General features: G+C 38.4%; 1 protein-coding gene across 16 annotated transcripts in view; it reads right to left on the bottom strand.

Annotated features, from left to right (window-relative positions):
• Window positions 1–15,897, bottom strand: part of NEO1 (neogenin 1) — a 106,893-nt gene that overhangs the window by 63,042 nt on the left and 27,954 nt on the right. For all 16 annotated transcript variants that reach the window (XM_083586187.1, XM_083586192.1, XM_083586189.1 and 13 more), the window contains exon 2: window positions 4,010–4,327. In XM_083586187.1, coding sequence (XP_083442313.1) covers window positions 4,010–4,327 — 318 coding nt within the window. The remainder of the gene's footprint in view (window positions 1–4,009; window positions 4,328–15,897) is intronic.

Below are 15,897 nucleotides of genomic sequence, written 5' to 3'. Positions count from 1 at the left end.
GTGGGGGGCAGGCAAGCTACCTTGCCCGCTTGCCCCTCACTCCCCGAAGACCGACCAGGCAACAGTAGCCAAGTGCAAGCAGGAGTGGAGTCGGGGCTCTCTCAGCTGCGAAGGGTAGGCTTCGCGCTTCCCAGCCCCGATCCCACTCCTACTCACATGCAAGCAAGAGCAGAGGCGGGGCTCTCTCAAATGGGGAGGAGGAGCACTTTAAGGGAGCAAAAATTGACCATGGTATCCTCCTGGACCCACTCAGTGGGATGGATATCAGAGGCATTGTGTTATGGTAGTTCTGTTTGTAGCTTAAGGGGTGGGTTCGGAGAGTAGCACTGGGTGGGTGTTCTTTGGCCCTCTGGTACTTGTGCAATGGGGTTTCCACAGAGTACTATCCTATTCCTGGTGCTCTTTAACATCTAGATGAAGCAGTTGGGAGTGGTTATTGGAGTTTTGGAGCAAGGTGTCACCAGTATACTGATGACACACAGGTTTACTTCATCATAAGATATTATTATTATTATTATTATTATTATTATTATTATTATTATTATTATTATTATTGTATACCACCCTATATCCATAGATCTCAGGGAGGTTCATGGAAAGACTAAGGTTCCTTGGGTGGGTGGTTCCCATATCCAGATTATAGGCAAGTTACCTGCTCTGTTTACTGTATGATTTTTGAACCTGGTTTTTTATGAATAGTACATAAATATTTTAATAGTAAATAAATAAATCAACTGTAAAAGTATTTGACCTTAAAAGAAAAGGGAAGTGGACAATTAATTTAATTTTTTTTATTTATAAAAATTATCCCACCCTTCCTTTCAAAGGAGCCCAGAGAGGCATTAAACTTTATAATTTAATTAAAGATTCCAAAGTTCTAAAATTTAGTTTCCTATATTATAAAACTGTTTCAGTTATTCCATGTTTTGGGTGAGGTGAGGAAACAAGGTCATATTTTAGAGTAGGGCTATTGTCTCAGCCAAACATTTCCTGGACACAAATTCCCATTAAAAAGTCAACATGGTATGATTATGGAAAAACAAAAAATGAAATGAGCATGTGTTTATAAAAAATGGAGAAAAAAGAAAAACAGCTGAAACACCAGGTTTATGGCTTTTTAGCTCCTATCTGAAGTGTTAGCCATTGTTTTTATCATTTATTCTTAAATACATATAAGCACAGTGTTTTGCTTTACTGCTGACAATAGTTATTGCACACGTCCATTTTAAAGTAACATTTTCTTCATATACATGTCCCATATTAGAATAAGGTGCTTCGTGACAGTTGTTGAGCTTTTTTTGCCAAAGTTATTTGTTTCTTTGTTTTGCGGGGGCAAAGTTATTGAGCTTTGTTTGGCCGACTGCAGTATTCCATATATGTCCAGGAAATTTGTATGGCAACCCTAAATATACAGTCCATGAATTATAATTACTACATACTCTGTGGAAGTGATCAGTCAAAGTTTCCACTAACTTAAATACTGCTATATACACGTGATTAGTTAGTACTCCACAAAAGACTATCAATATCACATTTGATGCTCCTAATTCAACAGAAATGAGAATTGACATAGTCTGCACAGCTCAGCTGCAAATCATGAAACCCATATTAAATTTTCCCCTCTACCATGTACAAAATCTGACAAGCCACTTTCTCTCAGCATTAGCCTCCACTTGCATCTATTCATCCTACAAGCTTATAAGGATACAAGGCATTTATATGATTATGTAAATTGTTACATAAATTCCAAATTTTCCAATGGCAGCATCCTGACTGTATAATTCACTCCCAAAGAATGTGAAACCAGCCCCATTCTTGATGGCAGTGAAAATATTCCATGTGGTCTTAATAGTTTTTAATGCAGGACTAAAAGTCTGAGGGACGCGGGTGGCGCTGTGGGTAAAACCTCAGCGCCTAGGACTTGCCGATCGCATGGTCGGCGGTTCGAATCCCTGCGGCGGGGTGAGCTCCCGTCGTTCGGTCCCAGCTCCTGCCCACCTAGCAGTTCGAAAGCACCCTTAAGTGCAAGTAGATAAATAGGTACCGCTTTATAGCGGGAAGGTAAACGGCGTTTCCGTGTGCTGCGCTGGTGCCGGTTCGCCGGAGCAGCTTCGTCACGCTGGCCACGTGACCCGGAAGTGTCTGCGGACAGTGCTGGCCCCCGGCCTCTAGAGTGAGATGAGCGCACAACCCTAGAGTCTGTCAAGACTGGCCCGTATGGGCAGGGGTACCTTTATCTTAAAAGTCTGAATTCTCCTCCTCTTGATTTTACAATTTTAGCTTTAAATTTTGTTACCTTTGCGTAATCCAACTATTTTACTTGGCAAGCCTTTTGCCAATTGCTGCTCATCTCAGAAAAAGCACAAGAAAAAGTAGATCTTTTTCAGCCTTGTCCCTCCTACTCCGCAATAGCAGCTATTTTATAATAGCTGGTCACAAAATATAGCAAATTATACAGAGGTTATGCTTTACATTAGGCTCCTTTGGACAAAGGTGTTGGGTAAAAATCTAACTAATTATAATAATACCCTGCAACTAGGGTTCTTGTAAGTAACATATCGCTGTAGATTCATCTCATTAGATGAGGTAAATATTGTCATCCACCAACCATTTTCTCTATAGAACTTAAGCAATAACTAAAATTTTCTGTTCACTGTGATCCAGGAAATATTTTAAGAATTAGTCTATAACACAAGCAATTAAACTCAGCAAAGGCCACAAGCTTTCTGTATCACAGGGAGTGACAGGAACCAAATATTCTGATGGGCACATGCGTAGCACCCTCCATCTCTTCTTCATCTTTGCAAAGTTCAAATTGAAAGACTGAAACTGCTTCACAGATTAAAGGAATGAAGCTCCAAGCAGCAGGAACCTACTGCCAGTTTTGAAGCTTTGTTAAAGCTCCACAAGTATTGCACTTTTCCTCTCACAGTAATAATCATGATGGCAGGGAAGATAAAAACCATGACATGACATGATTGTATGATGGTGTTGTGTTCCATGGGCAGCGAGACAATGCTACAGGGGCAATACTACAATCTGTATAAGCAGAATGCACTAGTCTCTTTTTACCATTTGTTAATTTACAAATATTCAAGATGGATGTGGGTGGAGGGGAGGAATTCTTGAAGGATACCGTATTAACTAATAAGCCTGAATCAGATTACCATACAGCAACAGCAACACCTCCCCTGCTACCCAGCTTATCCTTTCCCCAAACTCTCAAGGGTGTAAAATTCCCAAGGCTAGCAGAGAGTCCAAGTCATTAAGGACCATTAAAGTCCTTACATCCCCAATCGACCATCAAGTTTGTCAGGCAAAAGCCCAGGACAGACCCATTTATGCTAATTGGGCCATCAAACTCATTATACTGGAGATAAAAATCAAGCACTTGTGCCTTGTGTTCTTCCTTTTGTCACAATTTAATACACGCAATGTTTGAATTTTAAAAAGCAGCAAATATTGCTGGGTTGTGGAAGGAATTCATTACCCAAAGCTTTTTATTAAGCAAAGAAAGCAACCCTGAGAGGAGCTTATAGTTCATTAGGGAAATGAAAGAAAAAGCTACATTAGTCAAGTTTTTCCGATCTAAAACTACTACAAGGTTCTTTTCCCCTTGTTTCTCCATTCTCTGTGTCAAAATAATATTCTGAGGTGTAGCATGCAATAGTCTGCATAATGCCACATCATTTAAGAAATATAACAGATAAGTAAAGTAGAGACCTACAAAAACACGTGTGGAGAAACAAAGAAGAACAGTCCTTTGGCCCTTCACTATCATTTATGCAGAGCAACTGACTTCTGAACCTTGTTGTGTGGATAGTGTGTTAGGGAATTGCCTGTGCAGCAGCACACCAAATACACTGTGATAGTAAGGTGGGGGGACCTCTCAGGTAGAAAGTCTAAAAAAATCCCTTCACATGCAGCAGGATGTTGTCTGTGGAACTGAGGGGCCAACATTTGCGAGATGGGATAAGCACACGAAAGGAAACAACTTTAAAATACTCACCAGCTACTGTGAGCTTAGCTGTTCTGCTTACAATGGTTCCAAGGCTTTCCACAGTTGCAACACACTGATAATGGCCTTCATCAGGCTTATTGTGCTTAGAATGCACTACACTGTTGATTAATAAAGATCCATCTGGTAGCAACTGGCGTCGGTCATCTGACACCAAGTTTAAGAAAGTCCCATCCTTTTTCCATTCGATTTTTGGAGATGACTCACAATAAGCTGAACAATTCAGTATAACAGATGAAGCTCTAACTGACAGAGTGTCCACTGGCTCCACAGTAAAATAAAATGGAGTAAAAGTCCTCACTGTGGGTCCTGCAAAACACGAGAGAAATGAAGATTTTTTAAATGCTTCTCAGATATCCTAAATATTTATTTTACAACAATTGAATATTGTTCCTTACATTCTGATATGTTAACTGCTTTTGGTAGTAAATATTTGAAATAAATATATGCTTTGATATCCTGTGTAACGGAACCAATATATATCATCATCATCAAAAATATTTACATTTTCTATCTCATGAAGAAACTACCATAGGTTCTAGAAAGGACTATAACTTGGTGGTTAAATAGGCAATCGTGCTTAGCATGCATATGTTTACAGAGATGTATATATTTCACAAATCGCACACACACACACACACACACACACACACACACACGTAGATGCAAGTTACTTAGAAGTATAAGCCATGAGGCATATGGCTTGTAAGTCCAAAGTTTGGCTTAAGCTGCTTGATAATATAAAACATCCTTCTGCAATCTGCTGCCCTCCAGACTACCTGAGCCAACATGGTCAATGGTGAAGGACAATGGGAGTTGTTAGCCAAAACATCTGGAAGGCACAAAGTTGAAGAAGGCCGGTATAAGGGTCCTGTTGAGTTGCAAACCATAAATATTACCCATCTTGTCCACAGAGAAAGATTATAAAATAAGGTTACTAGATTTCCTCTTTTCCCGGGGACAGTCCCCAGATTTACAAATCAGTGCCCTGACAAATTCCATCTATTTAGTAGGAAGTTCAAAAGTGTCCCCGGATTCATTGAAAAAAATCTTGTAATCTTATTATAAAAGGGTAACAACAAGCTGGAAATGGCATAGAGACTGGAGAATATACTCTACAGACAGAGTGAACTTACATGTTATGGTATAACAGGACTGTTGTCAAAATAACTTACTCATGTTCTGTTTTTATCCTCACCACCAATGAGCAGTACTGATTTAACTTATGTCATTTCATCACAACATTCTGCATTTCCCTGCCTCTAGTTCAAAATTTATCTACTATGGTCAAAAAATTCGCAACATTAGGATTCCATAACGTGGCAAAGAGTAAATGATACTTAATGTTACAGAGAGGGGAAATAAGAACCTGACAATTTTCAGAAATAACCCTATGTCTTTCAAAATATGCAAACCAGAACTAATAGGTCATCCAATGAAACTGATCAGCACTAGGTTCACGAAAGACTACTCACTGACTGATATAAGGAAATCACTACCACAAAATATGTTGGATGCTAGCTAGCTAGCTAGCTATTGCTATTGTTCTTGTTCTTGTTCTCGTTCTCTCCCTCTCCCTCTCTCTCATTTTTTAAAGCTAAGTCTACCAATACCTGTTTGCCAAGACAAATTAATGCAACTCCACATGCTGGGGGCAAACAGGGGATTGCTATCATGACCTGCATATAAACTCCTGAAGCCCCAGAGCCACCTGGCTGTTATTTCTTAGCATTGGAATACTGGAACAGATGGCCCTTGGCCTAATCTAGCAAAACATTTTTTATAGTCTTATGAAGTTTTGCATGTTATCTCTCACACTGAAAATTTAAAGTGAAGCCACATCCTCCCCATAATAATTCAACATACAATATATTCTGTTTTTTCTAGAAAAGCTTTATCCCTCATTGTGTAACCAGGGTCTGTCATACAAGAAATTAAATTGTTTTGTAAATATACTTTACATTAAATGAGAACATTAATGTTTTTTCATGAAGCTTTCCCCAAGCTGCCGTAGCCTTCACATAGTTTAATCAAAGGTAACTTGCCTTTAATTGCAGCAGAGCCTTAACATTCAAGACTCACAGTATCTTTGCTAAGAAATTTGTTCTCTGCTGAACGAGGGCTAAATAACCTGACGGGAATAACATGGTGAATACACATTTTAAGTTAATCATATTTTCGGTATACAGTTCCTTAATGTATACTGCCTTCCAACAGGCAAGGGCAAATATGTTAAGTAGTTTTAATCATGTGATTAGAACAGTGGGTCCCACCCAACCTTACTGGTATGGCAACCCACAAGTCAAAGTAAGTATGGTGCCACTGATTTATTGGCACAAGTAGGTAGGACCTTAGAACTTCTGGAAGTGTCAGTATGCATACTTTGAAAATTGCCTCTCCCACACACCCAACTTCCTGTGTCCCTCACACTTTTCTAATGCATTTGTGGTGAACTTTAAATTAAAAAGTTAATAAAGATAAAAAATACATAATATAAATCAAAGTGCTTAACATTTTATAGATACACCTAGGGCAGCATATCTGTGGGTAGACATAGTGGACATAGCCCAAGTAAGTGTGTCCAACCTGTACTCACTCTCATGTGTGCATTCCCATATACAGTGGAACCTTGGTTCTCGAACGGCTTAGTTGACAAACAAATTGGCTCCTGAACGCCGAAAACCCAGAAGTGTGTGTTCCGGTTTTCGAATTTTTTCAGAAGTCAAACATCTGACCTGGCTTCCACTTGAGTACAGGAAGCTCCTGTAGCCAATCAGAAGCTGCACCTTGGTTTTCGAAGAGTTTCGGGAATCGAACAGACTTCCGGAACGGATTAAGTTTGAGAACCAAGGTTCCACTGTAGTTGATACAGCTGAGCAGCAGCAAAGAGAGGGCTGATCTTTTGGGAACTGCCACTTCAAGATGCTCCAGGTTCTTTGAGGCAACAACTCCAACATTGCTGACTTCCACTGACCGATGAGAAAGGTAAGACAAGACATTAAGAAGTCTCCTCTATCTTAGCTAAGCAAAGGGAAAATATTGGAGCATTCCTTCCCATTTCTTGCTCAACAAGGCTCAAACCTAAAGTATGGTGTTGATCTCCAAAAACTGAGGTAGGGACCTGAGATTTTGAAATGTTATACCCAGCTATGTTGTGCAGTCAATTTCAGCAATGTTCCTTACACTGAATGAATTATTCAACAATTCAGTCATTCATTCATTTTAAAAAAACCTACCCATATCTCATTGTTAAACAGCTAAAGCAAAGCTGGGGGGATAAACAATGGATGTCACTAGTGTAATTTTAATTATTTTTCATTCAGCAAACTCCATGATAAGAATTTCAAGTTCTTATTCCATGAAACTGAACTTTAACAATTTAAACTGAACAAATTTAAAATTTAAAACATTTGAACACAAACTTTTTTTTTTTTTTTGCAAAGTTGTAATAGACTTTCATAAAGTAAACAAGTGCTGAACGCTATTTAGGACATCATCTTCATTCCTGATTCTCTTAAAAACTGGAAGGGGGACAGCACTCAGGTTTGAAAATTAATTCCTGAATTTTCCTTCCAACATTTGTTTTGATATTTCCAAGCATATACATATTTAGCATTTATCACTTCCTCTTTGAACAGAAGTGAAGGGATCAAAACAAATACTTATGTTCTGAAAGTACATGCCACATTTTACTGAACATGAACAGAAGACATGTACTGCTTGCTGCAAAGGCAGGGCAGACTGAGGTATTCTGGGAGCTCCATCTCTTTCCTGTCTTTCCTGCTGGTGGGTCCTAAAGCCCAACCTGACAGTCTCGCTCCCACTACAGGAGATTATAGAAACATGTCCTGTTTTCTATGTTTTTTTTTTTCTCCCACCACAGTCTTCCACACACATAAATATATTACTACTACTCCTTATATTTATTAAAATAAGCCTGGGAAAGGAGAAACATGTTTGCCTGGAACAGTGCTGGATTTACATATAAGCTAAACAAGCTATAGCTTAGGGCCCCACCCTCTTGGGGGCCCCAAAAAAATTAAAGGAAAAAACCTGGATGTACATTTCCAAAATATAAGATAAAAAAAATATAAAATAAAACCTACATATAGCAACAGTGTTTTGTGTTGTGTAGGCTCCTATTTGTTATGTGCAAATGGCTTTAGATACCTATTAGGTCCATAAATTACCATGTAGCATATATTCAACACAAAAAACAGCGACAATTCGTTGTTGACAAAGGACAGCTGGACTTATAAAGGGCCCCATTACCTACAGTAGCTTAGGGCCTCATCAAACCTAAATGCGGCTCTGGCCTGGAACCTAAAAATATGTAACAAAGGCACAAGGCAAGCCTCTCTGGGCAGAGCATTCCACAAGTGTGTAACCACTGCAAAAAAGGCCTGTTCTCATGTTGCCACCCTCCAGACCTTTCATGGAGGAGACACACCAAGAAGGGCATCAGATGATGATCGCAGGGTCCAGGTCAATGCATATGTGGAGAGACAGTCCTTAAAGTATTGTGGTTCTGAGCCATTTATTTATGACATTAGGCCAATGCCTATAATCCTATGTAAACCCCCATGCCCCATGAGTCATTCATGAACAGGTCAATATTCTAGGTGCCACTAGTGCCATCTGTGGGAGGATTGATTGGTATCATAAAAGGGGCATTTTCTGTGCTGGTTGTGTCAGTTCTTTATCTTGTTAATTGTTTTATTACAGTTTCAGTGTGGATTTTTAATGTTTAATGTTGCTAATATTTGTAAGAACCGCTTGGAGGGCTTCATGGGCAAAAAAAGAAAGCTAACATCTAACTAATATTGTGTTTCTTCTGGCAGCTCTATAAACAAAATATTTTCTAGAATGATATTGTTTTCAGAAACAAAGCAAACATTTGCTTTTACACTTTTAGCATATCAAATTCAAAATGTACCATTAATTTTCACAGGTTGTATTTACATCTAGATCATAGGAATTTGATAAAATCCCACTAATGAAGAATAATCACACAAAACAGGCTAATCCTCCTGGAAAGAAACAAAGCTTGTATCAGCTGAGTGGCCTGAGAAAGGAAGTATTGGTGCGTTTCCATCTGGCTACAGATTGAAAAACAGAAGCATGTTGATTTGTAAAGGAAAGCTCTTTTGACAACTGGAGCACTTGAAAAAAATGCTACTTGTTTTTAAATAACTGTCTGTGGGTAGATGCCCCTTTATAGTACGGATGAAGCAGATGACATTGATTGAGTACTAATTGCCTAGGATACCAGGATAAACGTGCAACCTCTCCCCTTCTCCCTTAACAAGAGAAATTATGGTTTTCAATAGAGTACTCTGCCTGGGTGGCTGAGAAGCACGTTCTTTAATTAATGCCAAGAAACCTAAATACAGGTTGTCAATTTTTAGACAAGACAGATTTAGCTCTTAGTTATAAGGAACAGTAGCCTGGATTTGACCTGCTATGCTATATGAAATGAAAAAATTATTAGAGAAAGAATTCTGTATTCAAAGAGTAACTTAGAAGCTATTTACAACTAAGTTTTTCTTTGAGAGACTGACTATACATACTCAGTCTTACTGCATTTTGGCACTGCTTGATACTGTTGTATTGGGGGGGGGTGGACTTTTTCATTTACCCCTAAAGTAAATGCAATAAGAACAAAACTAAAAGGGGGGAGGGGCTTGGTGGGAGAGGGAGGAAGTAAGGGGGAAACAGACTCAGGCGAAGTCCACTGGGCATGTATTTAATACAAAAAATTCAAAGTACGGCTATTGACATGGTTGATATTTTACTAGCAAATAACTGTTTAAGGCCAAATTTTTAGATTCTCCTTTAGAAATAATGGGCCTTGTCTTGGCCCCAACTTTGCTTTCCAAATTACTATTCACTATTAGACAGAAGTAATGAATATTTAGATTGCCTCTCGGACAAGCACTTTTGCTAGATGTTTTTCCCATCAAGAGACTTTGTAAATACAGTTGGACCTCTGGTTACGTACTTAATTCGTTCCAGAGGTCCGTTCTTAACCTGAAACTGTTCTTAACCTGAAGCACCACTTTAGCTAATGAGGCCTCCTGCTGCTCCCACGCTGCTGCTGCACAATTTCTGTTCTCATCCTGAAGCAAAGTTCTTAACCCGAGGTACTATTTCTGGGTTAGCGGAGTCTGTAACCTGAAGCGTACGTAACCTGAGGTACCACTGTATACATTGGTAATTCTGGTTCAAACAAAAAGGCCTGGATGCATGGAGAAACTGTTAACACAATAGTAAAATTACAGAAGAGTTTAGTGGCTCACTGGAAGAAAGCCTCTTTTTAAAACCACTTAACTCATGTTTCTGATTTAAAAAGTGGAACAAAGGGTACAATAATACCATTGGGGACAGATATCAAATTGCTGGCTAACCTGTGATGTTTAATGTATTTTTTCCCCTTTTGGTTTTAAAGTACCTATGTGAGATTTTTTTTTGTCTGTTTATTTGTAAGTTGCTTTCGGTTGCCCTGGGCAAGATAAAGTGACTAAAAATTTTTCAACAAATACTGTATTTACTCGAGTCTAATGCACCATCAAACCTAATGCGCACCTCAATCTTCAAAACCTTGAAATCCAAAAGGTATTGCTGGCAAATGTAAATGCACCATTGAATCTAATGCACACCCTAATTTTCGCAACATAATTTGGCAAAAAAAAAAAGTGCATATTAGATTCAAGCAAATACAGTAAACAAACTATCTGCTGAATGCTCCTGGACTACAACTCCCATCATCCATTGCAAATGGTCATGCTAGCTAGAGTTGATGTGAGTTGTCCAGCAATATATTGGAGAGCCACAAATTAGCCACCCTTGTCCTACACTATAAAAAGTACAGTTAATTGGAATGGTACTACAGGACCTCATAATTAGCATGCAAAGTCTGTGACATTTCAGTCTTAATGATTAAAAGCAAGCCACAGACAGCCTCTCAAGAAGCATTCAGTCCTTCGTCTACATTCCTTATGAGTATGTAGTTAGTGCAGACTGCAGTATTGTTTTCCCACAGATACAACTTGTAGTATTTGAGTGCCTTAAAGGCAATTGTTTCAAGTTGCAGAGAGTGGGGAAACTTGAAAACTCTGGAAATCATACAAGCCTCCATGTTCAAGAGCAGAGAAAAAATACCAAAGTAAATCAAGGAGAAACAAAATTAAGATTTTTAATCTAAAACCAGTCATAACAGCAAAAATAGAACCTGCAAGATTTCATTTCAATATAGTACACAAGTAGCATTAAACAAGTCAGAAACAATTCAAATTCAATAGAAACAAAAAGTGTGGGAAGTAAGACAAAGACATGATTCATAAAAATTTCTATCTTTGTTCTCTGTGTTAAAATGCAACATCGCAGCCACTAGATGGCACCAAACACAGTTATTTATATATGCAATGGATCTCAAAGAAAAAATGATCTTGCACTACTACAAGACTGTTCCTTCATTAGCAGCGTGTCAAACTCCTAGATGCCATTCCTTAATATAGAAATTTCAGTTACTGAAGCCCACTTTAATTTTTGTATTCTTCCTCCTTGTCTTAAAGACTGAGTAATAATATAAGAATATCTCTGGAATTTAGAAGCTGTTTACTAAAATGGGAAAATGAAAACACCCAACACACAAATCCCCCCTTAAAATATATCGAACCAACCCCGGTAAAATGGTATATATTTTATTAACATGTGAATATGCTTTATACTGAGTAAGCCAAGCCTTGGTTCACTAAACCCAATACTGACTTGTTTAAAGGTACAAGCTCTGAGTGCCAGCTGGAGTTTTCCAACTACTACTACCATAGAATATTTTATTAGAGATACTTTACATGCAGAAATCCCAGTATGTGATCTACCACTAAAATATGGCCCCTCCACAGCTGTGGAAATAACATCTTCATTGGACAGAGAATTGTGTGTGTACAAATAGGTACTGCGGTCATGATTCCCCAGCCTGATACAGAAGCCATCAGAACTGCATGCACATAGCCCTGTGATACAAGTCACAATATCGCAATCAGCTATTTTGGAGAGGAACAGAATTCACACCCTTGCAGCAATCAACAGCAGTTCCTTTTTGGCCTGCTAGCTCTCCCTTTAAATTAAATATTTACCACAGTAAATATTTAAACCGAGATGAAGGGAAGTCAATTAATGTTGTGTGTTATTTAGTTATTTAGTTAATGTAAGTTAGTTAGTTGGTGTTTTATGTTAGGTGATGTTTTTTCTTTTGTTTTTTTTATTATTATTATTTCTTTTATTTATGTACTCCTTTTTTGTATGTATGTGTTATGTATGTTTATTTCTTCACTTGTTTTAATGTTGGATGTAGCAAAATGAATTAAAACCAATAAAAAAAAAATTAAATATTTACCACAGTCCAATGGCTTGAAAGGTGTGTTTCAGGATACATCTTTCTAAGAGTGGAGTATTCAGTTTGCAGCTGGAGACAGAAGTCTAAAACCAAATGCCAAATTGGAGATAATGCCCTAGCAGCCAAATCTTAAGGCTTAATAAGTGGGAGAAGCAGATTTTTTTAAAAAAACAAACCATCTCTACCTTTCATGGGTAGATGAGCAGGGTGGGAGCAAGGATTTCTGCACATAGTTACCACCCTTCCCCAATAAGGAAGAAGTGGTGGTGTGTTCCATGAGTGAAGTGGCTGGTATACAGCCTGCTATTCTTAATCTGCTGATTCTAGGAGTATATCCCAGTTCATGCTCTGAAACTTGTTTCTATGCATTATGGCCCCTCGCTGGATCATGTTTCCTAGCCTGTTAGAGGTTGGGCAGAGGAGGAACTGAGAATTCCGCCCTCTAGCAGCACCCCAGTAAAGTGTTCGAAATTTGCCAGGTGCATTTTACACCTAGCTATCGGCCATTTGTGACCAAAAGAAGATTCTCAGGTGCCAGGATGGCAGCTCACGTCTCCACCATCTGGAGGTGCATTCCTGGGGATCCTTGGATCTAAACTGTTTTCACACACTGGCAAAACATCCTGTAGAATTCTATCCATTATATTTGATCTGTACAATCAGAATGGATTTCAGGAACCAAAAAGTCATACTGAAAAATATGACTTTCAAGCTGTCTAGCCCTAAAATGGTAACTAGGCTTTCCATTTTGGTGACCATAAAAGGCAAAAGATTTATACAATCTGAAGAGAAAGCAGAGTATGGTGACTGTAATCCTGGTTTAAGGAGCCATTTGACGCCTAGCTTAAATATCTGAATTTCTAAAACTGATCATGACTCAGATATCATGAACTATTAGTGTTGTGGTTTGAAAACCTGGGATACTAACTAAAAGCTCTGTATCTGCCATATCCATGCTTCACTTTTTGCAAATGCTATGAAAGATAGACATGTTTCTATGCATATGCATTCATTATGTTGTTACAAGTGGCTGAATATTTCCACTACCGCAAGAAGAACACAATACTGTATAACACCCAAAATGTTATGTCCTGCTAAGAGGGATGAAGTATAGCAGTGTCAAGTCTAGGACTGCTGCCCAGCATGCCAGTCTCTCATGCCAAACAGGGGAAAACTAGTTGAGAGTTTTTCCAATGCGACTTGCCTCCCTTTCACTGAGGTCAGAACAATTCTGTATGACAACTTACTTCAAAGTATCATTCAATTCATGTTGAATCTCATTTGGGCTGCACAGTACTGCTGCTGCTAGGAAAGGACACATCAGTCTGTATCTCAGGTATTCACTGAGATAATGGTGGGGGGTTGCAATGAGCCAACAAAGTGAAACAAAGCACATCAGGTGCAACAAATAACAGAATCCTGGCTTCTAGGGCAAACAATGAAAAAGTGTAGCATTGCATTCTGTGCTGATAAAGTTATTCTGTTAACTTAGCAAGCTACTGAATATTCCTTATTTCAGAATACTGTATACCCCTCTGTTAACTTTAACACACCATGAACTGAAGTTCTAAAAAAGTAACAGTGTTATGTGTAAAGAAATAAGACCTTGTGTGAAATCACAATTTCAAGGGCATCCTTTGTTACACAGAATTAAACAACTTACAAGCACTTCACACAAAATACATTGTCATAATGCATGCATTAGAATTGATACCAATGCTTCATACAATGTGCTAAATAGTAGTAACATAAGCTTAGAGAGAGGATTGCAAATTAACATCACAAATGCTCAGTGATCCTAAACAAAGTGATTTTGTGAGACTAACCGCTGAAAGTACAAATTGTGTAAGTGAAGAACTAAATCCTTAGACAAAGAACAGTGCAATTTTGTGTGCAAGTTTTCAAGAAAATCATGTTAGAAAACTTTAAATATGACCAAATCCTACCTAAAACTATATGTAAATATTGTTCATAGAACCATAGAGTTGAAAGGGACACAAGGGTCATCTAGTCCAACCCCCTGCGATGCAGAATTTTTTGCCAACATAGGGATTGAACCCATAACCCTGAGATTAAGAGTCTCATGCACTACCAAATAAGTTATCTCAGCTAAGAAGCACAGTTTTCTATTAATATGAAGGAATAATCTGATCCAGAATTACTGGCTCCCAGAAAGAAGACTAGGATTTGCTCTGGTTTGGGTCAGTTTTGGATTGGTGCTAGGTTTCCACAATAAACTTGTAAGTAACATCAGAGACTTAGAAGTTTGTAGTGTGGGTATGCCCTATATATGGCAAAATATCCAGAAAAACTGCATGCCTCAAGCCATGTATTTTAAGGGTGTATTCTCTTTACCCTTCTAAGAGCCATAATTCTATACTATGTACCTGTGATACAACCTTCCCTAGCAAATAAAATATAATATTAAAATGAGAGGTGGTAGAATTTAAGTCTGTTAAGAGGCTGTATTCTGACAGTGTTCTCCATCCCTAATGCACATGGTATCACAGCAGCAAAACTAGAGCCATGACCACAATCTTTACTCTGGACAACCCACATTTTTGTTCATTCGTGCTAAGCCATGATTTGGCTTAATTTTACATGCAAAACAGGTGAATATATATTTACGCAAGCTATATCTCTTTTGTTGATTAAACTTTAACACATATCAAATAACTGTGCATGTAATATCTGCTGTGCCATCTTTTTCTTCTATTTCAACCATGGAACAGAATTTCTAAGTGAAGCTGTATTAATTCCTCAACACAAAAAAAATGAACACCACATGAATAATGTATTAGAAATATTTGCTTCATGTCAGCAGCTTTGTAAGAGGAAACAATATTTATGAAGTCCCTCGGGAAAATGAGAAGTTAAAAATGGAAAAACACACACTAACAGTAAGGCATCTCCAGAAAAAGAAAAAAGTGTTTGATAGATATACAAGGAAAGGGTGAGGGCTGTGTGCTTGCATGGTCAAGTTTCGGAACTTACTGCAAATGAGGCTCAATCACATGTAGATTTCCTTCTCCACTAAGCAAATGGAGCCCCAGAAGCTACAATCTCCGGTGGAAGACTAGGGGTGGGAGTGACAAGAGATTATTCTCTCTCTGGCATTTCCGCCCCCCAAAATCACACACTCTCATACATTGCTTTTTATACCCATGCAAAAACATAGCAGTAAGAAAGGCACTTTTCACTTTACTCAGCTGTATTCTGTGCTCTAAACTAAGCCTTGGCAAACAGGAAGGGAATGCTCATCTCGGTTAAGGTTAATTTCTCTTTAAATGTTCAAAAGCTTTGCTGCTGTCTCTGATTTTATTTGAGTAAGAACTAAGAATTAAAACAGATTCCTAAAGTTGTAGTAGCAATTTAACAGAAAACAGTTCAATCAAGTGTCCAACTTACTGTCAGTCACACAACAGAATGTTAGAAATAGCACCACTTACAGGTTAAAGACCCGGAAGCTGTCTGCGGACAA

Source organism: Podarcis filfolensis (assembly GCF_964270895.1).
Source record: "Podarcis filfolensis genome assembly, chromosome: 14".
Taxonomy (NCBI): Eukaryota; Metazoa; Chordata; class Lepidosauria; order Squamata; family Lacertidae; genus Podarcis; species Podarcis filfolensis.
The sequence above is the reverse complement of the archived record's forward strand: the minus strand, read 5'-3'. Positions and strand labels throughout refer to the sequence as shown.